Source organism: Sylvia atricapilla, chromosome 9 (assembly GCF_009819655.1).
Source record: "Sylvia atricapilla isolate bSylAtr1 chromosome 9, bSylAtr1.pri, whole genome shotgun sequence".
Classification (NCBI taxonomy): Eukaryota; Metazoa; Chordata; class Aves; order Passeriformes; family Sylviidae; genus Sylvia; species Sylvia atricapilla.
Genome location: NC_089148.1, coordinates 18416938 through 18443485, shown reverse-complemented (window position 1 = coordinate 18443485; position 26548 = coordinate 18416938). Strand labels below are relative to the sequence as shown.

The following is a 26548-nucleotide window of genomic DNA, read 5'->3' as shown; positions in this document are numbered from 1 at the left end:
CACTACCATTTGTCCAACTAAATCCCATTAAATTTTTAAGAGGATATGTGATACTTCTTTCCCTCCTTAAACCATTTGGAGGAATTGCCATGCATGGCAACAACTGTTGTATGAGAGATTGATTTCAGTGTGTGAAAGGATTTTTATATCAATGGTGGATCTCGAAATAATGCTTTAATCTCTAATTGATTAGTGCCAAAATTAGGATTTTTGAGATCATGAGATAAAAGGCACTATGGAAAGTCAAAAAATTAATTATAATTTTAATATATATGTAGCTTGCTCTCTTGCTAAGAGGGTTGTACAGTATATCTTGGAACCCATTTTTTTATCCAAAATCTGCTTTTAATGTGAATATATATTATTTTTAGCTTAATGCTTTCTGCTTGTGTGCATTGTTCATGTGAGTCTTTGCCTCGAATAAACTGCATATCTCTAAGCCAGTAAAGAGAAATAGTTTTGTCTTGGCTAGAATAAGTATATTTCTTATATCCTGTAAACATTTTAGGTCAAGTCTACTAGAAGAGCCTACATCTCTGTTCTGACCTTGAATAGATTTGTTTATGGATGCATGCAAACTTTTTTACAGCATTTTATGTTTCTGATGACATGGTGTACAAGTCTGTAGATATGTGTACAAAATGAATGCTGGCAATTGTTCTGAGCTTGAAGAGGTACTTTAAATATGTGCAAGAATCCAAAGAGCTACATCTTATTACAGGCATGCATTCTGGAAAGAGGATCTACATGCTCAATCTGGTATTAAGATAGATTTGCAGGAGCCTCATTAAAATATGGGGATTTTGTGCACTCGTGCTCTAACAGCAGTGGGTTCATTTAAACAAGAGAAAAAAGCCCAGTCCACCCTAGCAGTACACTCAGTCCGTGTTATTACAGAGATTCTTTTCTTTAAAATTTTGTTTTCAATTCTTTAACACGAGGTCAGTTATTCAAGTTTAACATTTCAGTCACATTTTTCCCTTTTTTCAGGAGCCTGTCTTTTCCCAGCAGTCCTTGGAGAACATCTATCTGGTTGCCTGTATGCTCACTGACTTGTTCTATTCTACCTCTATACTCCTTGCTCACAAGGCATTCCCAGGCTGGAGGCTGTAACATTTAATTAAACATTAATAGGGTACTAAGCCCAAATTGAGAAACCTCTCTCAATTAGTTTTAAGATGAATTTTGATTAATTTGACTAAAATGATATGCCATGGTCTTTTTATTGCAGGCAATTGCTATAAAAATTGCTTATGACCAAAATTTCCTTTTTTTTCCTCCTCTAAATTGATGAAATCAAAACAGAAAACAATGAAACTAGCTTATCCAGGGAGACTGTTTCTTTTCCTTGCGCTGTGCATACTTCATGCTACACAGGATTCTTATTCTGGCATCTTTTTTATGGTCCTGATACATTTCTCAGTCATTTAAACATTGCTTATAGTGAAGCCATGTAACGAGAGATTTCCCTGGTTGCATAATGTCCTGTGTACTCCTTTTGAAATACAGATGCCCATGCAGATGGTCCTGGTATTTTTTTCCAAAAGAGCATCACCTCTTCCCTGTAAGGGTTAAGGTGCATAATGCAAATCACATACAATTAATTGCCCACCTCTTTGTAAAGAGGCTGCTATGAGATATGTAATGTCTAAATATATATCTATACAGAAATTTGGTGAAAGAGGGAGGTAGTAGAAAGTACTATTGCCGGTCAATCTGTCAGGTAAGAAAATAATCCATCTGTAAACCTCATCTTGTAACCATAAAATCCTATTAATAATGAACTATTTGCATATGCAGGATATAACAGAAAAAAACCCCAACAGAACAACCACAGGACTGGTACTTTTCATGTCATGTAACCCAGTAGGAAAGGTTCTTTGAGAAGGTCGTGGGTCATGGAATCTGTCCCCCCTTAAATTCAGTGGCTGCCCTGCTGACAGAAGGTACTCTTAGGTCAGATGCATTGCCTTGGGTTGCACTCTTCCTTGAAAAAACCCCTACAGTCAGGACTCAGAAAACTAACAAAACAACTGGAATAGTTAGGAGAGAGATGTCTTCCTTCTCATGCTCCAACATACGTAGAAACATACACAAATGTCCATGTTTCCACATACATATCTATACATAGGAGAGGTTGAGGGCTGTGTACATTTAAATAGATACAAGCTTTGTGTGTAACAATTATTCCATATTTACTAAGAACTTCAGCCTTATTTTTATTTGAATATGATTAGGAACTCAGTGTAGGAAGAAAGAAATCAAGATTTTCACAGAATGAAGGCTTTTTTTTCCCTGCACTTGAAATACTGCTGAGTTTTGCATAGATGGAGAAGCACATTCTGGAAATGTCCAGTTTATTTATAGCCTCTAGAGGGCTCCTGACACCTACACACTGTCAGGGTTACTCACGTGCTGGACAATGGACTAAGGAACTAAAATAACAGCTATTGTAGAGGAAATAAGAAATTAATTTTTATTTTAATTCTTTTGGTATAAGATCAGATGAGTTTAATCACTGGAAAAATGGGTTAGCATAAGGGTAAAATCAAGGTGATTAGATATGATAGGCAATCAGATACATCTGTAAGAGATCAGTTTATACCCAGATTCAGCTATTATTTGTCATTATTGCTATTTGTAATTTCTTTGGTCTTTTTTTATATTCTTCTTTGTTAATTGATATTGTTTACTGTAGAATGTGTGAGGAGCATGTATATGATAAGTAGAATAGGATCTGTCTTAAAGCCCCTATTGGTTGTGATTGAAAACATTTGTTATACCTTGTGTAACTTCTCAGGAATGACTGATCAATATGTCTCCATCATACACAGCATTTCATGATAAGAAGAGCTATTTTTAATAAAGTAGTATGTGTTGAGGCACCTTACTTTTATCCCTTTGGCAGACAGATATATATCAACATATTCTTTGTGTAACAACAATTGTCAGGGCCTTCCTCAATGCAGTATTCTTCTCTAACTTCTCTTTATCTGGTCTAACAGCTTGGGATGGCATAAACATACTATTAGTTAGTGGCAGAAATCCCTTCCCTTCCTTGTCTGGAACAGCAGTTTAGGTGGCAGCTATTTAGTTATAAAGTGTATCCTGCAGCAACAGGAGGTTTTGGGGCTTTTTCCTGTTACCCTCGTAATAAACCTAGGTGCATTACATTATGCTAAGACCTTAGGAAGATTTAAATTCTTCTTGAGAGTTCTTTTTCATTTTGACTCAAAGTATGTCCAGAAATTATGATTTTGTATTTTTTTAAATCTGGGCTTTAATTTCAACCCATTAAGTAGATGAGGCCATCAGCATAGCTTCTTATAACTGAGGCTAACTGGAAAGAGTGTGTAGGAAAAAAAGGTGACCACATAAGCCGACTTAGGGGAACAGACGTAATGAAAGATACTGCATTTTTTGTGTCTGATTGATGGTAGATGGAAGATGAAAAAATTTCAAGCATAGTTAGTACAGGTTCTATTCTTGGATCATTTCTCTGTCTCCACCTTTTTGGTTTTTGTCCTGCAGTATCCTTGGTAATAGCACTGGATTAATTAGATAATGACACTGAATCCCATGTACATATGAGGCATCAAGAACCCCCAGGACAGCTTGCTATGTATTCTTTGGTTTCTGCTCTTGCAGGATGTGGATTAATCACTTTCTTTGTAGAAGTAAAACAGCCAAAGTTCTCTGAAATATTTTTCTACTTCATGTTGATCATTGTTACTGCAAATATCAGTGAGGAACCTGAACTGATTGTAAATGGTATTCTGTATCAATTGACTTATGATTTCAAACCATAATTTGATATGTTTGGTAGTGCAATTCATACTTAAAATAATCCTGCCCCTTACATATTATGCTGCTCTTCGTTACTTATTATGCTCTACTCTTCAAAGATTAGAATTACAGTGGAATGCATTTAATGAAATATTTAAGCAATTATTCTAAAATTTAGGACAAACTTCCAATCTAATTTGGGAGGGTTTATAGCTGTGTAAATACTGCCTGAAACTGCCTGAATCCGGGATCTAGTGTGGTAGCTGGCTGTTTCTTTGAGATTCAATTTCTTGGGTGTTTTTTTCTTTTTTGTTTTTTTTTAGCCCTTGTGTTCAATGCCAGAAAGTGCACATTCCATAAGGAAACATAAGAACTACAGCAGTGACAGTAGCTGTGAGAGTGGTAGCAGTGTGTCAGAATCGGGAGAAGAAACTGAAAAGGAAGATCACAATGAAAAAAAGGAGAAAAAAGTTTCATATGATCTTGAAGAAAATAAATACAAATCTTTGGAACGATCAGGTAAGTTAAATGATCACTTTTCCAAGGAAGTCTGACATTGATGATGAATTCTATTACATTCTTCAGTCTTTTAGAATGTGTCAACTTTGTATCTCAGGGTTAAGCACTGGTTTGCTTGTTTCAGTTTCTTTAAAATGTTTTCTAAATTAATAAATATACCATGTTATTTTTTTGTTTTAGTGGTGTATTGTCTCAGAAAACTTTATAATGTAGTTGCATATGTATAATGCTGCTTCTAAAATTTTATTTTTCATAGCATTTATTTAGCTGAAAAGTGAACTAAAAAATGGTGTAACTATGCCATAGCAAATGAGAAACACTGGTCTGCAAATATAGGATCCATAGAGCAAATTTTCTCTCCTGTTTCCATATCCTCATAGTCAGGAAACCACACACAGAAGTCACATACATTTTGACCTAAAAAGCACATGCCCTCTCTCATAAATCTCATGCTTGTTATAGTGGATTGGAGTCCGCCTGGTTAAAGCTGAATATGAGGAAGAAATAAATGTTCCTATAAGTATGTAAATTCTGTATTATTGGGATTTGACGCAACTGACTTCTACATATATAGTTGCTAGTCAACACACATTGTAGTAGATCTGTGCACACATGGATCATATGTGTTTAGTTACAAAGACTGAAAAATAGGTGTTAAGAAAATAATAACATCATTCATTTGATCTGTCTGCAGGTAGAATGAACTGCAAACCTTCAAATAAAAATGTAAAGTCTCCATCATATTCGTCCCCTACATCATCCACAGGTCCAATAAGGCGTTCTGTGAGCTGCCCTCGTTCCATATCCATACTCACTATGCAGTCCCAGGGAGCTGAGCAGCGCCCCTTTTCAGCCAAAGCCTCTCTCCAAATGCAGAGAACATCCTCAGTGAACAGGTCTCACTCTTTAAGTCGTAGCCCATCTTCAGCCAGATTCTCTCAGACAGCCACCTTGGGAACTATGAACTCTCCAGGGGTGAGTTAACACAGCACTTGCATTCAAAATGTGTTCCATTTTTCTCTAAAACTCAATAAATACATTAGTGATTTCTACAACATCAGAAAACTTGAGGTGCTGTAGTCAAGATTATTTTGACAGACACTCGAGCATATAAGATCTTTAGACCTGTATGTGCTATGGGATGAGTGCCAGCTGTGGTGTCTCAGTGTTTGTGGTGCATCAACACAGATGTTGCATTTTGTAGAAATGGGAATCTCAGGAGAATGGGAAAAGTTCACTTTGTGAATGGGAAACCTTCACTCCTAAATAGACTTTTGAAGATAGAAAGGATCATTGTCTCTCAAATTTTTTCTGTGATTTGTTTGGGGGGTGCTGGTTCTGATGTAAGGCTGTACCTACTTTCCAAATCCTTACAGTCATTTTACAAAAAATACATCCAGATTTCAAACCCAGTGTATAGTCCAAGTGTAACTACACTGTGCCAGAATAAAACACAAGTAAGTCTTTGTATGGCTGTCCATTGTAAGAAGGTAAGATTAATTTTCAACCTACTGGACCTCTTTTGCATATGCTGCAATACCACTGCAGTAGACCTCTACTTCCAAAGTGAACAACTGAAAATTTATACAGTGCTTGTGGTCTTTGGGATTTTCCACTGCAGTACCTGACTCAGAAGCCATTCTCTTTTTTAAAAAAGAAGTATCTTTCATTTGAACCTGCTCCTTGAGACAGACAACCAACCGGCCCAAATAATTAACAGATCAGATTAAACACTTTTAATTTTATAGAATTAGTGTGATTAGTTGTACTTTTACAATGTACTTCTGGATCATGTACATTTTTTCATTTTGTTAGCCTATTGTCCTCCTCTTTGGTATCTCCTTCACAGCCCAGGCATTTCTTCTTTTGTGTTGGCATGATGGAGCCCATATTCACTTATCCCTGAACAGTGTTTGCAGGGATCAATCCCAGCCTCATTCAGGATTGCATTGCCTGCTGGTGCCAGAGCATTTCCATTTGTGCTTTGCTGCCTGACCTATATATTTCATCACCCAAATTTGTGGGGAGATGGGGCAAAACAAATTGGCACTTTTAACCTGTATTTGCTGCCTCTCTGTATTGTGGTGATCTTTGATTGTGAGAAATCCTTTTGTAATGCTAATTAACTTGCTTCATAGTATTTACTATCTCTAATCATCATTTTTATCCGGTAGAATGCTCATTGTCTGTTTTGCCTGTGAGGCTTTGTCTAAATGATGAAAAAGGATCCTTTTAAAATTGTGTGCTGACATCTTGTGAAATACTTCTTAACATGGTTTTCCATCTTTAAAGTCAGCTAATAGAATTGGAAAGACATTAAGATTGTGTCTTCACAACAACGTGTTAAAGGTATTTTTTATTGCATTAACTATCTCAAGTTTAAAAACTGCCCTTTTATCATCACGATGTACTCTGAGAGTTTAATGAGACAGTGCTAATATGGATTTTTCTATTCACATTAACTTTATATCAAATACAAATTACTGAAAGATTAAAAGCAGTCTCTTACCATCTGATGTTAAAAATGGGCTACTCACTTAAATTAATATTAGTAAGATAGCATACTCTCTTTTTCATTGAGAAAGCGCCACCACAGAAATGATCTTGACGTGCAGAACAATTACTTTGGGTGATAGAGCTTAGGTCATGCTTCCTAAAAATGATGTGAATAAAATTACTTACAGAATGGATAAGAACTACTTATAATTTAGCACTGTGTTCTGAATGGAACTCTGTTCATAATTATTTTTGCAACTAAGAATAATATCATATATATTACTGCTAGAATAACATTAAAATTGATAAACTGTGACTTACTAAGAAGAAATCATTTGTGCATGATAAAGTGTTAGTTTATCTATCCTCTGGGCAAGAAAAGAGCAGTACCCTGCCATTTTGGAGTCTGCTGAGATCCAAATGTTCTAAAAGTAGGGAAACAAAATTTTAAATAAATCATTTACAGTTGGGAATTATAGACATATTCTTATAAGAATTATAAACAAAAATGGATTTGAAAATATTTGCTATCTTATTATTTCAGCCACATTAACATGTATCAAATACCAATTTTGTGCTTGAAAATGTTTATGACTCGAATAAAAATATCCTTAAGTATTGTAGTTGTTACAGGATACAAAGATTAGAAGTGCCTAGAAATTTTGAATTTCACTCTTGAAAAACATAAAAATTAAACTGACTTGGTCTTGCAATGTGTAAACGCGAAAGTATGTGAAAGTAAAGAAAGAGGATCAGAAACACATCTAAGTAGTGTGTCATGTTTTAAAGAAGACACCCAAATCCTCCAGAGATGGTCCTCTGCAGACACTGCAGGGGTTCAGATCAGTATTGCTGTAAAAAGCACCAACACTTTAAACAAAACTCTGGACAACTGAAAGCACTATCAGACCCCTCACTGATTGAAGAAGGAGAAAAGTGTCCTTTTTAATGCTGCCTGAAATCTTGGCCTTGTGATGTATTGCCAGTTTATGTTAAATTGTTGAAGTGAGGAACTGAAAGGATGCTTTTTATGACTAATAATATTTTTCATTCTGTTGAATTTAAATTCAAAGTCTGTTATCTCAATTTCAAATTCATACTGTAAATTGTGGGCACCATAAATATGGAATATATGTTTGTTTATTCTATTTCAGACAAACTTAGATTTATACTATTTTTCTTGGATTTCTTGACAACTCTAAGTAATGGTGATGCATTAATATATGTGATATATATTAGTTCTGTATTAGAAAATATGTTTATGCACTTTGATAATACATTTTATGTTACTCTAGAATTTTTTTGTCAAGCAAACATCTTTGTAATGTGATTTAATGGAGCGCTTGAAATGTTTTCCTCTGCTTCATCTTGGCTTTTAGAGTGAGTCTTTGCTGCAACAGAAAACAAAAGAGCAAGAACTTGCTTTGACAAAAGAGACTCTTCTCCTTATCAATGACTTGAGAGTCAAGTTCCCAGGAAAAACAAATGAAGAATCGGAATTAATTATAGAAGATGTAAGTATCTATAAATAAGAAAGAAGAACAGGCTAGACACTGTTTAGGCTACTGAAATGAAGGAAAAGTAAAAAGCTCAATCTATGATTCATTAGCTCCTGTGGCCCTAAAACTTCCAGAACTCAGGATAACTCAAAAGAATTTGAAAGCTTTGAGCTTTGCATGCTTTCTGACCTTAAAAGAGCAGTACTAAAAACATTCCTATGTCCTTATAAAATATATGAGAAATAATCAGGAGGGTTAGGAAAATTCAGTTTTTCATTGTAGAGAAAGTTCAAACTTAAGTAAGCCAAGAAGAATGTTACAATTCATATTTCATCTGATATTGTTAAAACAGATCCTGACCTGTTTAACTTGCTCTCATGCAGGCCTACTAGAGAATTCAGATTGGTATGCTGCAGGCAGGATGGAGGTTTGAGGGTCATAAAGACCAGTAACATACTCTTTGGCTCTTGTACTCTTCCAAATTAGCCTTTCTCACATCTAATGTTGTCCTGAGCCTTGTAGCTTGGTATCAAAGACATGTGAAACAATGCCAAACTAAAGGTCAATGAAACCCCAATACTTGATATTAATATATGTAAGCAGAAATTGCATGCTGTCTAAATACCTTGTAAATATTTAATGCAAAGAAGCTAACAGGATGGAAAAGAAAAAATAATGATAGATGTTCTCTTCTCAGTTTAGAAGTAAAAAGAAAGTATTCAAATTAACACCTGTGCTCTGATGTAGTGAGCACAGTCCCTGATGTGTTGAAATTCATCTGACTCATCTGGCTAGAAATGTCCTGAGCTCTGTGAGCTTCCAGAATGTTGATTATATTTCTAGTAATCTCTGCAGCTACATTGGAGTGGAAAGGAATTCTGTATTGATGGTTGATTTAGTGATGGGGAAGATGGTATTTACAACCAGCAGATTTGGCTCCTCAGAAGCAGAACTAAAGTGCTTCATTAAATGTTGTCCCTGATGCCCTGAGTGTGTGTGGTTCTCTGTGAGGGGTTGCAAGCCCTCCATCTGGCTGTGCTTCCTCACTCAGTGCCAGCCTGGGGAGCCCTGCACTTCCCTGGGGAAGAACTCTTAAATTCATCTGACCACAGCCAACTCCTGATGGGAAATAGTTAATCACGGAGGAAAACAAGTGCTGGTAAGACAGGACTTGTTGAAGGTCTGGAGAAGAGCAGAAAGATAAAATTACAAAATGAGAATAAAAATGTATGTTCACAGCTTGAGCTATTCTGGTAGCACTTAGATTTTTGTGGAAGGAGAGTGTTGCACTTCATATATGATTATTTATAGAAAGGATGATTTCCAGTTATGTCTAATATCCCATATGCAGCAAAACCTCTCACTATTTAAATAGATCAGCAGTTATGCATTGTTGAACTTACTCTCTAAAAAAACCTGAGCTGAGTCAGTCAAGACCACTTTTCAACTGCTTTGTAGTGTATGATTGTCAGAATCAGGTAGAAAAGAGGGTCGTATTAAACTGAAGCATCACACAGATCTTTGAAAATGTTACCCCACATAATTTGCAAATATCTTGCTATTTCTTTTAGAGAAAACTTCTCACAGCAGTCTTTAAGATGCTCACATTTATAAGGGTTAGGAGTGCTTGTGAATGAAAGTCCATGTTTTAATGTGGTTTTTTTTTGTTGTTGTTGTTGTTTTTTTTTTTTTTTTTTTTTTTTTTTTTTTTTTTTTTTTTTTTTTTTTTTTTTTTTTTTTTTTTCTTGTGATTTACAATGACCACAGATTATGGATAATTGGAAGTATCATAAAACAAAAGTGTCATCCTATTGGTTGGTAAAACTGGATTCAGGAAAGCAACGAAAAGTAAGTGATGTATTTCATTTTCAGAAGGTCATCTAAAGTAGATGTATAGCAGTATTTCTAGTAGTGTTTAGCAGTAGCTGCGAGTGACTTGAGATGCCAAAATACTGGCTGTTGCTACTAACATAGATATGCATTAATTCTATTGTAGGACATTATGTTGCTCCATATTTGGGGAAGCATGGTTGTTCAGGATTATAATTTAAAAATCAATTTCTCAAAAAATTAATCTACTGAAAAAAACCAAACTAATAAATGATTAGTGCTTAAATACCTAAGTTCTACATAACATTCTTAGAAGGGTATTCACTCAGCAGATTTGATTGATAAGGGCTACACACCAGTCAGCAGTTTCAGACCAGGCATATTAAAACTCTGTTAGAGGTAGTGATATTGCTCTTGGCTGTTCGAGTATTTGACCCACAGTATTAGAATAGATCATGTTGAATAAAAAATGGACTTACCAAGCAAAGAATTTTATCCTTTAAGCGTTATTTTAGAAAGTCTCCAGTAGAGGGTGGTTCTGCCCTTTATTTGACTGGCAGTCATGTTAAACCAAGGGCACATGTACAAAGTCAGCATGACAGAGATTGATGTGCCAGGTTGTTGCTTACAAAAACTGCACAATCAGAAATGTGGACTTTTTGCTCTTCTTGAGAGGACATCTTTTACAACTTTAGGAGACTTATAATTCCTGAAGCACTAGTGAGCCCTTCATCTTTGCTTGCACTGGAAATGATTTGCCTTTTTTTTTTAACTGCTTTTAACCTCAATCCCTTCAAGCAATCAGATAGTTATTCTTAGAAGGGTAGTTTATAAAAACGGATTAACTTTGACAATGACATTGCAGCTGAGGACTGCCAAATGTCTTTTGTTGATTTGAAAGAAGTATGTTTTATATTCCAATGAGGTGGGTGAAGGAGAAATGAGCAAGGAGGAGAATATTTATGCAAGTAAGGAATCTGTCTCAAAGGTACCTTTCTCAGCTTTGTGAAATACAAAACAGAATCTCAGTCCCCTTCACTCTTACTGACTGGGAAATTCTAACAGGCAAGAAGAAAATACCTGGGCAATGTGCTAGATTTCACAATGTTTATCCCTGACAGCTGTATTTGCTTAACAATTATTCAACATGATACAGAAAAATCAAACTTACACTTATATTCTTAGTGTGTAATATTCTGGCATTACAGTGCGAGTACGAGAGGCATTCAGAAGTAAGCTGAGAATAAACCAATTAAGTCAATTCATGTTAAAAAGAAATTTAACCTCTAAGACTTTCAATAAAAGGAGATTTTGGTATGGGAGGAGTTATGACTGCTTCATGTTACATCACTTTACATAATTTCTTGAAAAGTGTTTTGATGGTTACCAGAGGGTTTTGAATATACCCTTTCATAACATCTTGTTCTGTTATACCTAGATAATTTGTTTTGTTAAAGGGAATGACGTAAATTAAACAGAAAGATGAATGGAAGCTAGGGAAATTAACTTAGAAAAATGAAGATGCAGGTTTCATGAAGTTCCACCCTTGTGAAGTGCCTTGTCTCTTTTCTTAAATGGATGATTTTTTTTTGCCATGTTTGCAAATTAAGGACAATTAACTGGCACATTTCCTGCTCTGGCATATTGGCAATATCAGCACAGTAAAAACAGCAAGAAAGATGTTTTTTTCTAGAGTACCTGGCAGCCTGTGGCTTGCTCTAAGATGTTCAGTTCTTAGTTTTCTTCAGCTCCAGGTACTATAGTAAAAGGAAAAAACTCTACACTGGAATCATTGTTCTTAGTTGATGTCTTTTGGACTAATGAGAGTCTACATAGCGTGGAATTGTTTTTTTTCACACAGGGAAATACTGTTAGTGAAACATTGCCAAGAAATGTAGGGCTGATCCTTAATGTGCTTTAGGGACTAAGTTGTTTCAGATGTTTGACCACAGATAGCGGCCATGTGTGTGGGAATACCTTGGACAGGTGAGACAAAAGGAAAAGGGCTTGAGAAGCATGAAGGCTGATGCTGCTAAGGAAGTGCCTGAAAGTCTGGGCCTCTTCCACAGGCATGGGACAGTCCAAAACCTGGGTTTAGCTCCTGCTGTCACCAACAAAGACCAACACCCTTAGATTTCATTATCTTACTCTTTCTATCTCACTCTTTGGGAGGAATGGGCCATGGGTGTGGGGTTTAGTGCATTAGACACCTGCATTAATGAAGATTCTCAACAGAGAGGACAGTATTGTATTTTGGGCTATTGTGTGCATGAAATTACTGCAAAACCTGTGCATGCAAACTAAGTCTTCAAAAAGAATTTAAATAACATGGAAAAAACATATTTCATCAAGGATCTCATTATTAGGTATCTATAGATTTTCTGCCCATTAGGCATACTACACAGCTTCCTTGTACTATTGCAAGCATTTTGCTTATTTAAACCTTGTTTCCTTCATTGTCAGACAATTTATAAACAGCAGTTTGTTATGTAGGACCTAAAAATTGCAATTCCACACCATTCTTCTGTACTTTACTGTTCTACTAAATCTCCTTCACCTTTTGAGAACCACAATTCACTATGTGAATCAGTTTGTTCTACATATCTGAAAGTTTGCAGGGAAAGCATTGTACCTTCTAATTTATAAAATCTCATACCAAACTAGCAAATACCTCCGTCTCTTCACCATCCTCTTGAGTCTGATTGGTTTTTTGAAAGATGCTGTTACTGCAAAAGAGGCAGTAAGGATGTTTCTTTTAAAGGAAATTTCACGGATTTAACTGCCTTTTTTGTTGATAGTTTACGTGCACCATAGGCTTTTTTGTAGGACAGATTTTACACTGTTCAGACTGTCAATATGGGGCCTGAATACAACCTTGGTCACAAAACTATTCCCAGACTTACTGATAGTATCTAAATAGACAGAATCCAAGACACTCTGGAGTTTGATTCTCTCCAGGGATTATGAAGGGAACATAGAGGACTGAGTTAAGAGAACGTCCAGATATTTAAAAGCAGGCATGCTGAATCCCACCTTCCTTCCATGCCACAGTTCAGTGGGATGTGCAAAGCTGTGTCCAGGACTCTGGTAAGTTGGATGTGCAGCTGTCTTGCACTATACTGAATGCAGCTCAGCCTTTATGCTCTTGCATTTAAATGTAGTCTATATGTAATAAATCCATGGCGTGGCTATAAATGTTCCTATTTTAAATATCTTGCTGATTATTTTCTTACTTACTGATTTGATTACACTGTCTCCTGCCAGGGACACTAATATGGTTTGATCCAGGTAACACTGAGCTTAAACAGACATTAAACCAAAGACAGTTCGTAGTTTTTCAGGACATTTTAATTCTTTATAAAATAGATGGTATTTTACGAGGGAGTGGGAAAAGGAGATATATAATACTTGGGTTAATTAAGTTGCTTCTAGTCTTTATTGTGTCCAATTAGTTTCTTTTTACCCTTTCTGTCATTTAAACGAGATGGTATTGAACAGACTGAAAAAACAGAAATGAACTTTCTAGTAATAAAATACTTTGATTTGGCTTTACAAAATGTTACTAACAGAAAGAACAAATAATAAAAGTTAGCTGATGAATGCACAGAAATGAACCCCAGACCTCTGTAGGAATGTACAGGTATGCAGTCACATGTATAAGGATAGCTGTCTGTATGTCTGCAGGGCAGCAGCCATCAGCTGGGTTCTGGTTTTGCAAAATGTCTTTGATTTACTTGGAATGCTCTTTCCTAGGTTTTGGATATAGTCAGGACAAGTGTCCGTGCAGTTCTACAGCATGTCTGGAAAGCCCCAGACATTGAAAATTTACATCTCTACCGTCTTTTTAACCGTGTATTTAATCGCTTACTTTGGAGCCATGGTCAAGGCCTATGGAACTGTTTCTGTAATTCAGGGTAAGCTGATTTTTCTTTTCTTCTTCTTCATAACTTCCCAATTACAATCAACGCTGGAATACTTCGTTGCTCATTTTCATTCACGAGAACAATGTACCACAATGAACTTGTTTTAAAAGCACTGTAAGATACATAGTAGAATTAAAACTAGCAATCAAGGCCAACCTTTTCAGAAATGGAATCAAACAGTAATGTATTTACAAATAATAATAATCTAAGGAAAAAATCTAATATTCAAAATGTTTCAGCCTTAAGTCAACTCTTTTACTGCATGGTGCATCATTTTTCGGCCAAGACCACTGTGTCAAAGGTGGACTTGCCATCAACAGAAATCATTTTATCTATTTGTGCTCCAGGCTCATAAGAGGAGTTCAGTCACAAGTGCAGCTGACATCTCACACCAGATGCAATGTCACTTTTGTGATTTACTAATAAACAGTTCAAATTTCTGTGCTTGATGACATTCACTGTTTCCCATACTGGTAGAAAGTTAAGTATATGCAGAATATGAAATGTCCGTGTAAGCAGGTGTTTTTGGTTTGGGTAGCAAATACAAGTTTTCTACAGGGAAGAAAAGATCTGAACATATAAATATGCTCAATAACCTGCACTTCAGAATCTGCATTCCTGAAATCAAAGGCATTGGTAGAAATATAGATTTGGGGGATCATATCAAGGGTATTAAACAATTCCTCTCACTCATCAATTTATTCATAAAATAAGAATAAAAAATTTAAAATATGAAATATATTGCATACAAGATAGGATATTTTCTCTGTTAGTATATAAAATGTATAAAGAACAGGAGAGAGTTTTATTAGCTTGCATAAAGTGTTCTAACAGGTGTATTGAAAATGAACTACAACAATTAGTATGCTGCTGGATATTGTATGTACAACGGAATCAAGTCAATATGTTGTTCACATATGGTCATTTATCATATGTGGAGAACTTGCACATTACCCTTGTTAGTTGTTTCTCAAGAAAATGGATAACACGAAGAAGAGGGATCTAAGGGGTCCAAAAAAATCAACAGGTCTTTTACCATCATCTTTACAATTTTTTCTTTTCTTTGTGCTAGCAGAGGTGTGTGAAGTCTTGAGTGGTCATAAAATATAAGTGGAGCCATTCTTTGACAAATATCCAGTTCCTTGTAAGAGGAGTTGTTACATAAAAGATTCTAAAAATACTGTAAAAGTAATACATTAATATCCAGTATGTGTAATACACTGCATGTAATACACTTGTTCCTGATAATACAGAATTCATGGAAGAAAATAAAAAGGCTGTTTGCACCTTGCCCAGTTTTATTCAGTTACAAGCATCCTTCTTGCCCCATAACACAACTGAGAACTCCCTACAGTACCTCTGTAGCAGAGAGGCCAACTTCTCATCACTCTTCCCCAAGAGTTCATTGTGCCATTTTAAAGAATAGAATAAACAAGGCGTGTGTAGAATTTGAAGAAATGTGTTGGGAAAAGGGTATTAATGTGCTGATTCAGATATATGGATATACATTAAAGAGTGTAGTCTGTTCACTGTTTGTAGGATAAATGTCTTGGGAGAAGAGTGGAGCTAATGGCCTTAAGGTTTCCTCTTGCTGGTTAGTACTTTGCTAGTAATGTGCTATTTTAATGAAAAGAAAGAAAAAAGAAAATCTCTGTGAAAAAAGGGTGATGTAGAGGGTTTCATAAAGATTCATTTGTTTTACTGTATAATAAACAATTAAAACTAAGAGAAGAAAACTAGAAGAACCAGTTGACTTCAGGTGGTTATAAAAAGAATAACACATAACTGACCACACTGCATAATCCAGTATAATACTCTTTCTTGTATCTGGTGAGGACTCTGTGATTTCTTACTAATGTATGGAAGGTAAAGTTACAGCATAACCAATTAAACTTAGGAAACAGACTTCTGATCCCTGTTGACTGGAGTATAATGAAGAATAAACTGCATCTGTCTAATATATGGAGAAGGTTGCACAGGCACATTTATATGAAAGGTCATTAAAATTCATGTGTATGTTTCCAAATCTTAGCTTTTGTTATTAGGGTAACCATATAGCACCAGTTCATAGTCAGCCATGGTTGCATATATTATTTCTCACTTTAAAAAAAATGCCTCTTAACTGTAGAAAAGTTATCACAAGGTCCAGAACCTAAGGAATTTATCAGGAAGGTTCTACAGGACTTCTGAGTTATATGGAGTGAATTATTATATAACTACACGTAGCAATGTGAATCTTTTGAATGAATGTAATACTTAGACTGTCATCTTGCTACTTTCTTCCAGCATGACTTCATGAGGAAAGACTGAAGACAATAGAATAATTTCTATGTAAAAATACATGTGAACAGTTCCCAGACAGAAACAAATTGAGAAAAATATATTAAAATATATTAAAGAAAAGTAGTAGTATGGCTCAATGATCTTAAGAGGTCACTTCCAACCAAAATGATTCTATGATTAATCAGTTTGTGAAATTAAACAGTTTTGATGTATACAAACAATACTTCTTAAGCAATTATATGAATGATAATTAAGGAAAAATGCTTGCACCATTGAAATGTATGTTTGCAATGAAAATTCCGTAGGACTGAACGTTTTCAGCTGGAACATACTGTCTAGACAGAGGAGCCAGGCTGACAAATCCATTAGCTATACATACAGTATAGTCTTTTAGTTATTAATGGTCTTATTTCCATCTTAATCATAGAATCATTGACTCATATTATTTTAAGGGGCTGGAATGGCCCTTAAAGATCATCTAGTCCCTGCGCCCTAGCCATGGAAAGGGACACGTCCCACTAGACCAGGTTGCTCTAGGCCTTATCCAACTTGGCTTTGAACACTATCAGGGTTGGGGCATCCACAGCCTCCCTGGGCAACCTGTGCCAGTGTCTCACCACACTCACAGTGAAATGCAGCCCAGTTTAAAAAAAATCTTACTAGGCAGGAGCGAGCTTGCTGGTTCTATGATGTTGTTTTAAGGATGAACTTTCTACACTGGCATTGTGAAATCTGCTGCTGCTCTCTGTGGGCAAGGTTAAATTGGCCTGGATGCTAGGTTGAAGCCAGATGCAGCAAATTTTCCTCACTCTGTGAAGTGCTTCTTTCATACACAAACAAAAAAGCTCAAGCTTACAAACCATCTGTGCTACTGGATAATAATTTTGTCCAAAAAAAGTCTTCACAAGCACCATGTTGCCTTTTAAAACAGATTGAATGATCTATAATTTGATCAGAATTTTGCACAAACAAGAATGTTGAGTTGTATGCAAAGAACTATTTATTGTAGTCTTCTGTGCTGAAAAACACCTGTTTTCTATTGGTGTGGTAGACCTTGGTGGCTTTTTTCCCCAAAGAAAAATAGCTTCTTAAGAAAACAAAAGGAATTTTCTATAGATTTGCTTTGCAAGTTGCACTTAATTGTAGATAACCAATCCCATGTTACCAGAGGAAATAATAAGCAGTATTTGAATGACTAAACTGAGAGACTCTCTTCATATGACTTTTTGAAAAAGGAAGCAGAGCACATACTAATCTCCTGTAAATTAATTTCATATTTGTTTCTTACTATTATGTACCTAAAATAAAAATATCATTATGCTGTGTGGACATTTAGAAATAATTTATTACTTTTATTAATTTTTTTAATATCATAGTTTCATTCAGGTGGTAGCCTGTTAAAAAGAATAAGTCTTTTGTGTTATTCCTGTTGTAAGACAAATATACAATTTTGTGACAGTAACTTTTTATGTGCTGAACCTAACTAATATCTCTGTAAACACTTTGGGGAACAAACCAAATGAAAAGTTGCAGTGGACATTTCCCATATAAAGATTAACTTCTTTGTGTTTTGGACTCATCATCTGCCAGTATTTCTGTTAAATAGGATAAACCTTTGCTGTGCATACACAAGGCCATGCTTTTTCTCTTGCTCCTCTGCTGTTAAATAAAACAGTAAAACTCTTAGATTGCAATTTGTGACAGAGACCATGATTTTGTTTCTTTTTCTGTAATAGGAGCTCTTGGGAAACCATATTCACTAAAGGCTCAGAGGCAGTGACTCCGGAGCAACTCCAGTGTTGCCAACGAATTGTACAGCTTTGTAAACACTGCCTGCTGGTAGTTTACAAACACTCATCAGATTCAAGAGGATCCCCAACTGGGATGAGCCACCACTGGGATGATACAAGGTATAAATTTGAATATTTTCCTCCTAAATTGTAGGTATAAAGGATAGTGCTGGAATAGGTTTTAGTCTATGTTGCTACCACTACACTTTCTTTAAGTCTGGTTCCCTCTGTATTTAAGAAAAAAACCCAGCAAACACCCCAACATTTCCCTTGATCCTGACTTTCAGTCATTCTTATCTCACTACTCCAGTCATGAAGTGCTACCAAAAGAAAACTTGACATACACATCTTCTCTGAAAGTACACTTATTAAACTCTTGATTGCCTACTGCATAATTAGCTGCAGCAAAGGCTTTCCATAAAGTGAACTGAAAATCTCCTTTCTTCCCCTTCTTAGATCCCTCAAAGTCACTGTTTCCAGATTTGCATTCCTAGAGGTATCCTAACATGTCAGATACTTCTGGCTTCACATTTGCAGTGGGATGCTATAGGGCACAGCTCCAGCTAAGGGTCAGGGAAGTGCCATCTGATTTACTGTATTGCACAGTTTTGCAAAGTTGATTTCCAAAACTTATAGATCAAAAGATTTATTATTCCATCTTACGGAGCTAAATAGGTTTTCAAATCTTGCAAAACAGCATCATATAGTAAAAGAATTATTTGGCACTTACCTGATTCTCCATTGGCTGGTTTAGTTCCCCAACTGGATACAATAGGGGTTATAACATTGTCAGGATAGGGATTACTGAGAATGCTCCAACTGTGGCAGTCAACAATTTGCAATTAAACAGTCATAGATAGAGAATTAAATGTCAGTTTTAAATTACTTGGGATCCAAATTCTACCCCATTTTAATTATTGTGTATATAAAATTAAAAATGCTTTGTTTATATAAAATATCTTACATATATTGTTACATAGAAGGGCTTTGTGAGTTAAGTATTACATGAAAAACAAATTTTTGATATATATCTGTGTATGACTTAATTGCTTACTTGATATATCTCAGACTAGTTATTTCATACACTGGACCCATGCATTATTGACATGTGGATCTTAAGACACTCTAACATAATTTAAAGCCAACCAGAAACTAAATTTGTTTGATCACAGCAAAAGTAGAAGTATGTTAGCCACAAACCAATCATATTCAGTATTCACATCTACTGAGTTATAGCAGGAGTAAAGTCAAGTCATTTGGGTTAGCTAAGACTAGAAAATCTCAAAGTTTTTATTGCCTTTACTGTTAATACTGCAGAAAATTTTACATCATGACCAACCACAAACTATTCAAACTGATCAGATTACTCTAATGTACTCAGCTAACAGGCTTGCATTTGGAATGCAATGAAAGAGATGGTCCAAGAGAACTTTCTCATCTCCAGTTTCTGTATTTCTTTGGATGTTGAATGGAAGTTGTTCATAAATTTCATGGGCTAGAGGAATCTAAGCCCTCAATATCCTAAATATCAGTAATGGAGTGTCAGAACAACTCTGATTGATTACAGTTACATCTTTGTATTGCTCTCCATAAATGTTTCATCTAGACATGAATACAGCAATATTCCAGTTAACTACGATATTCTGAACTTGTGAATATGAAAGACACATACAGAAATTAATTCTCTTGTCTGTTACGGACCACAATTGTAAGGGTAATGAACTACTTTTCTAGAAATGGGAGAAACACAATACCAATTCACTTTTCACTTAGATTTCTGTTTTTAATTGATCTCCACTACTAGTAATAGTTTTCCTGACTCTCCATAAAAGTAAATAAGTAAATAAAAGTAAATAAAACAATAGGACTGCTCAAAACCGATACCAAAGTCTCTTAAAATACTAGCTAAAATCAAACTGTGTAAAAAGTAATAAATTAACCTGTGTCTAAAAAAAGAAAAAAAATTACCACTAGGTCCTTGCAGCTTGCTAAATGACCTATCTATTACATGGCATATTCTCAGGGATGCATTAGAGTTTTTTACTGTATCATCAAGCAAAGGTAGGACTTGGTGTGGTGACACAGTGAAATGTCAAGCTCACCAACAACCCATTCCAAATCAGACTTTATTTTTTCCCAAATTCTTTGAAAAATATATTGGTGATAATTTTTTTCTCAAGCTTAAACAAAGCATATGTGTACACTTTCTTATATAGATTGTCTCTCTGTGACACAATGCTGCCATTTCTATCCATGAGATCAGTCTGACCAGTCTTTTAACTTGTTTGTCATTAATCAGTATGATTCACTAGAATTGCACAACAATTTTTAAGCAATAATTTACACAATGAGTTGTGTTAATCCATCCTAAGATTGACATAATTCATTGTGAAATTCTGATTTAGTATGGATGTTATTTTTGCACGCTTAATTGACTTCTACAATTAACTTTTAGGTAATTACAGCATGAAAATATTTAAGACTTATTACTAGGCATATGCTAAACCTCTGTTTGTATTATTAGATGAAATACAAGCTATACAGTTGCCTGAGTTTAAAAGGTAAATAGTCACTGATGTGAATTACTAGGCTATAGGATCATTTCTTCCTTTACTAGAGTCATGATGATAATATGCCTATTCTTAGAGCATTAGAGCTGGAAACCAAAGCTAAAAATAATTTTTGGTCTCTAATCAGGGGTTTTTTTTAATGATCCAACTTTTTATAAGATGGTTAATGTCATTTGCAGTTTTTGCCCAGTTTAAATTAAACAGGATTCTGTTGTTTACACAGGATTCCACTGTTTATTTATTTCATGGCTTGAAACATAAATGACTGGAAAGATGTTTGATCCTCATACAACAGAGTTTAGATTCCTTTTCTGAGTTAGTTTGTGCCCATTGCCCTCTGTGTTTCATAAATAACATTTACTGAGTTTCCTGCACATACCAATTATTGTCTGGCACACTAACAAGTAATTCTTTTGCTCATGAATTTTTCTTTGTCTGTAAACTTTGCTGTATTTTTCATATCCTTTCTAGGTACTTATTGCCAAGACCTTCACTGTTGATCCTGAAACCATCCTCATCCAAACTTAGCTGCAGTTCATCTGGAATGCCTCGCCCTAACATTTTGCTCACACACAGATACAGTCACTTGTGAAGTAAAAGAAAAATTGCTGTTTGTAAATAATAGCACTCAATTTCTTTTTTTTTTTTTAACTTGTGATGGAGCTAAACACAAGCACTGTTATATATTTCCTACCATCATATTATAATAAAATTTAGCAGAAAACCTACTGTAAAAGCATAGCTTTTCTGGGAACATAATAAACCTTGTTAAGTTGTTTACACACACATGTGAATGTGAAGACCTTGCTAGGTTTACAAGTAATTCCTTCATACTAGAAATGTTATTTTTGCTGCAGAATATAGAAAATGGAATTGTTCTTGAAGATTCTATTACAGTATTACATTATTTTATAAGTACAATACTTTGACTTGAAAATTATTTATTGTAAATTATATTATTTATTGTCTCAAATGTAATTTATCCTTTAACAAAGCAGATAATAAAAAAAATCTAGTAGAACAGTAAAACTGTAACAGTTATAAAAATAATCTGATCAGTTCTTGGACATATTTAAAACAAAACCTAAAACTCTGTAAGCCAAACCTAAAGCAGACATATTTTTATTTCTCCTCTGAAATGACAAGATCTATTTAATACTGCTATTTTTCTTAAAGGACATGATATAGTATCTTTTAGCCAAAGTGAAGGCATCTAGTACACAAACAGTAAAATATCAGTTTAGGCATTCACTTCCTAATTGGATTCTTGTAATAAATGGAAGCCAACGTGCGTTTCCAGGTTTTCATTCACATTACCTATATCCTGTGCCTTTAAGTTTCCTTTGGGAGCAAGCAGTCATCCTCAGCTCCACACGCAAGCATAGTGCATGGGTTTTCTGTTACACTGCATAAGTGGTAAAGCAGACATTTTTAGGAAATACTGCAGCTTTAATGTATTATTTCAAACTTAAATGAATTGGTTTGTTGTAGTTTTTAGCGTGCAATCCAGTACCTACTGTAGAATGTATCTTTGCAATGGACAGTATTTTCTAGATTGCTGACACCTTTAAATGTTGAAAATCTAATTCATTAGAAAGCTCTCATTTAGATCTAGATTCCTGGGGCTGGCTGAGCAGCACAAAACCAAAATGAGCCAGAGCAGGAACCTAGTATTAACAGGATCTCTAGCCTGAAAACATCATTCAGGTTTGGATACATACAGCCATTCATCCCACTCAGCATTGTGCCATGTGAGCCTTATTCATTAGAGAAATAATTATTAAACAGATCAGTTAATCTAGATTTAAAAAGAATTAAGTTTTTTAACTGAGTAAAGAACAGAGTAGTTATTATTTACCAAAGACTCGTGTACTTATGAATCATTTAACCCTGAAATGTGTTTGTAAATTATCAATGTATTTCAGGTATACTTTAAAAATAATTTGGGGGCAAATTATCCTCAGGAGCAAGTATGTTAATGTTTTTTGATATCCAGCAACTGAGGACAAATTTAAGAGACTTAAGGAATTTGAGATTGAACTTGTATGGAAATGATTTTTTAAGAAGTTTTAGTCATAGTATATATAAAAACTGAGAATTTGGTTGAGATTTTTCATGCCTGTGCTGTAGTGCCTCTCGAATTGCAGAATATATAACAAGAATATTTGTAAACAAATAAAAAACCCTCTTGAGATTACCAGATCAAAGCAGTGTAAACTTTTTTAGTTTTGTGGGAATAGTAGTTCAGTAATATAGTATGTTCACATTAATTATATTATCTCTTTTGGTCCATACAATGACTATTAAAGCATACTCTGGTTATCTGTAACACCTAATAAAAGCTGTAAATTTTCTCTTCTTGGAGGAGGCTTCCATTGTATTCTACTTTTGGCCATAAGGATCAGTTTCCAGCTTAGCTTGCCAGACTCAGAGCTTTAGTATAGGAGGTTCACACGTCTCTTTGTCCCCTTTAAAAAAAACCCAAAAAACCCCAACCCAACAAAAAACCTCACTAAATTTCACTATGGTTTCTATTTCTGAAAGCCAGTGCTGGGCCAGGTCGATCTCTACAGAATACTCTGCCAAAAGAAAGAGGGCTATTAACCATACCTATGGGCAAATCTAGAAAAAACCCCCACCATTTAGCACGAACAAAAGTGAACCAGATGATGGTTTACGTCTGACTTAACATATTTGTATTTCTGATAAACTTTCCTAAAGTGGTCATGTGTTCCTAATAATGTGTGAATCAATACCTTCAATAAACATCATGCTACACTTTGCTGCAGCTCCTCAGAACCAGCGTGTGTGCTCTGCGGGTAAATTACGGGCTGTGCCCGTAGCCCAGCTCCAGGTAGTGCCGTAGGGGGAAGCAGTTACCCCTTTCCTCCGCAAAACAGCAGCAATTTGCTTTGTGATCAGACCAGCGGGCCTAGTAACTCTTAATTAGCGGCCTGGAGCTCCTGCAAGCCCTGCTGTGGCAGCATCTGCAGCCTCTTGACCGGCAGGTCTGCCGGCCCCGCATCTCGGCTTTGCTTAGGGAGCAGCGAGCTCATGGAGCGTGGAGGCGAGGGCAGCGCCCGCAGAGTCTGTCGTAGCGCTACGAGATCCCGGGTCAGTTTGCAAGTGCCGTGGGAGCTGCGATGCGAAGCAAAGGAACACTGAGAGATGTTACCCGCGGTGATCTTTACACGGTTAGGACATGACCGGAACGAGCTAATGGCTCTGTAGCGGTGTATCACAGCACCGGGAACGCGCTCGCTGCGGCCGCCTGAGGCGGCGGGCCCGGCCCGCCCGGCGCTGGGAGAGGCGCGGGGCAGCGCGGAGCTCCTCCCTTATCCATAACGGCACCTCCGCAAGCCTGGCTGGCGCTTAGCCAAAAATATCGCGCCCTTTGTTTTTGTTATTATTCCCTGCACACGGTTTTTACGGTTTGTTAGTCGGGAGCGGCTGGCAGCGCCGAGGCCGGCGACAGGCGGCCCAGGCGGGGCCGGGCGGCGGCGGCGCTCCCGGGGCTGCACCCGCCGTGCCCCTGCCCCAGCTCGGAGACGGGCTCGGAAAGGCCAGTTATTAAAAATTACAAACATTTCACGCGTTATTTGAGGTCCAGAGCAAGGAAATGACTTTTTTGAAACCATTGCTTAAATGATGTTGGAGGAAATGTTACTTGAAGTACATCATAAGGACACCTATTTGTAGACCTTGGCCTTGGGTTATTGTCCTCCCTAGAAGAAATGTTTTATACTCAATATAGAAAAATTAGTCTCTAAGGGCTGATGTTCTGTACTGAAAAGTAAACAAATTACTCAGTGTTTAAAATTACATCTGAAAGGTTCCTTACCTGATCTAGGAGTTCTGGAACAAATTTGCTTCTATATATTAAACCCTAAGTTTATGACTTTCCCTGTATAGTCAAGTGAAAATATTAAAAACATGCCCAGAGAGATCTGGACAGGCTGGATTCATCGGTGGAGATCAAGAGTATGATTTATTTCTCAACAAAGAGAAATGCTGAGTCCTGCCCTTGGGTCCCAGCAAACCCCTGCAGAGCCACAGGCTTGGGGCCAGGTGGAAAGAGACCTGGGGCTGCTGGTCAACAGCTGCTGGGTACGAGCCAGCACAGGCCAAGAAGGCCAGTGGCAGCCTGGCTTTTATGAGAAGTAGCATGGCCAGCAGGACTAGGACAGCGATTGTGCCCCAGTGCTTGGCAAAATGGGTCACCTCGAGTGCTGCGTCCAGTTCTGGGCTCCTCAGTGCAGCAAGGACGTGGAGGTGCTGCAGCGTGTCCAGTGGAGGGCAGTGAAGCTGTTGGAGGGTCTGGAAGGTAAGTCCTATGAGCAGCAGCTGAAGGAGCTGGGCTTGTTTAGCCTGGAGAAGATGGGGCACAGGGGTGGCCTTATCTCTCTTTGCAGCTCCCTAAAAGGAGGGTGTAGCCATGTAGGGTCAGGCTGACCTCCCAGGGAACTGGTGACAGGACAAGAGGACATAGTCTCATGCTGTGCCAGGGGCAGTTCAGGTTGGACATTTGTGGGAATTTCTTCAGAGAAATGGTTAGACATTGCAATGGACTGCCCAGGGAGGTGGTGGAGTCACCATCCCAGGAGGTGTTTATGAAAAGACTGAACATGGCACTTGGTACCGTGCTCTAGTTGATGCAGTGGTGTTTGGTTACAGGTCGGACTCGATCTTGGAGGTCTTTTCCAACCTAATTGATTCTGTGAAAAGACTGAATGACATTGACAGTTATAGCATCTAATTTAGGTGTTAGCAAATATGAGTATTTGCAAGTTAGCTTTGCATGCATTGTTAAAACGGTTAACTAGAAGCTGTTGCAATGGGAATCCATTTTCAGGAGGAAATAATTTGCTGTTAAATGGTATTCTTACCAGAAAATCTTTCACTTCAACATTTGCTAAAAACATCTGTAATTTTTTCTGGATGTGGTAAAATTCCCATGTGTTAGTTGTTATTCTGCATCTGTGTTCTTTGTTCTCTGCCAGCCACCTCTGTGCAGTTCCCTACACGATTGAAATCTCTTGTTAACATAGAAGAGTCTTTGTTAGTGTGTAAATACCTGTAGCACTTTAGGACTCTTAAGGAAATGGGGGTAATTTTACCATTTACGTATACGGAACAGAAGACTGCTTGTGGGGAATCAAGGCAGATGCATTCTTGATGTTTTTAACATATCTTCATTTCATCTTTAAAACAAAAAGCAACATTTTTGCGGAAAGGAAAACTGCTACTACTGAACTGAGTATTGCCCTCTATTCAGCACAGGTGCTATGCTTACGCTACAAAATAATGCAGTTAAGGCTGCTGTGTATGGCCCCAAGTACCCACTCCGTGGGTCAGCCTGCTTTTAGCACCACAGAGTGAAGTGCGGCCCGTGCCTGGCTGAAATGGTGTCTGACACAGGTGCCCAGGGCTGCCTCAGTGTGCCATGCTGGCTCAGGTGACTGCTCAGCAGCTGGTCCCCTCTGAGCTGGCCCCTGTCAGGACTCATCAGCAGCGTTATGAAGGGGAGGGGAGCGTAGGGAAGTGACCCCTACCCGCCGTTCCTGCTGTGCCCTCACAACACCACTGCTCCCAGCTCACGCAGCTCTGCTGAGCACCAGCACAGAGTGTGTGGGAGTGATGTTTGTCAGCACGGGCAGCCCACTCGCTGCAAAGCACTGCCTTTCCAGGCTGAGGCTGGCAACCGTGAGGTAGATTTGAACCCAAAAAGGATATAGAAAGGGGATATGGTGAGAGAAAACCATTATCCTGGAGAAGGTTTCATGTTAAAAGTTTTCCTTGTGCCCACTTTTGTGGAAATTATTTGCTGTTATGGCATATAATTCTACCATAGC

General features: G+C 36.9%; 1 protein-coding gene across 4 annotated transcripts in view; it reads left to right on the top strand.

The window, feature by feature from the left end:
* The window catches only part of TTLL7 (tubulin tyrosine ligase like 7), a 63160-nt gene extending 41678 nt beyond the window's left edge, over positions 1-21482 (top strand). For 3 of the 4 annotated variants that reach the window (XM_066325120.1, XM_066325121.1, XM_066325119.1), the window contains 7 exons: positions 4110-4305; positions 5000-5280; positions 8181-8315; positions 10068-10148; positions 13884-14044; positions 18073-18246; positions 21168-21482. In XM_066325120.1, the coding sequence (XP_066181217.1) occupies positions 4110-4305; positions 5000-5280; positions 8181-8315; positions 10068-10148; positions 13884-14044; positions 18073-18246; positions 21168-21288 (1149 nt within the window). In that variant the 3' untranslated portion in view covers positions 21289-21482. Of the gene's footprint in view, positions 1-4109; positions 4306-4999; positions 5281-8180; positions 8316-10067; positions 10149-13883; positions 14045-18072; positions 18247-18582; positions 18623-21167 lie in introns of all 4 variants that reach the window. The other variant, XM_066325122.1, reaches the window with a different exon arrangement.
* The last annotated feature ends 5066 nt before the right edge of the window (positions 21483-26548 follow it).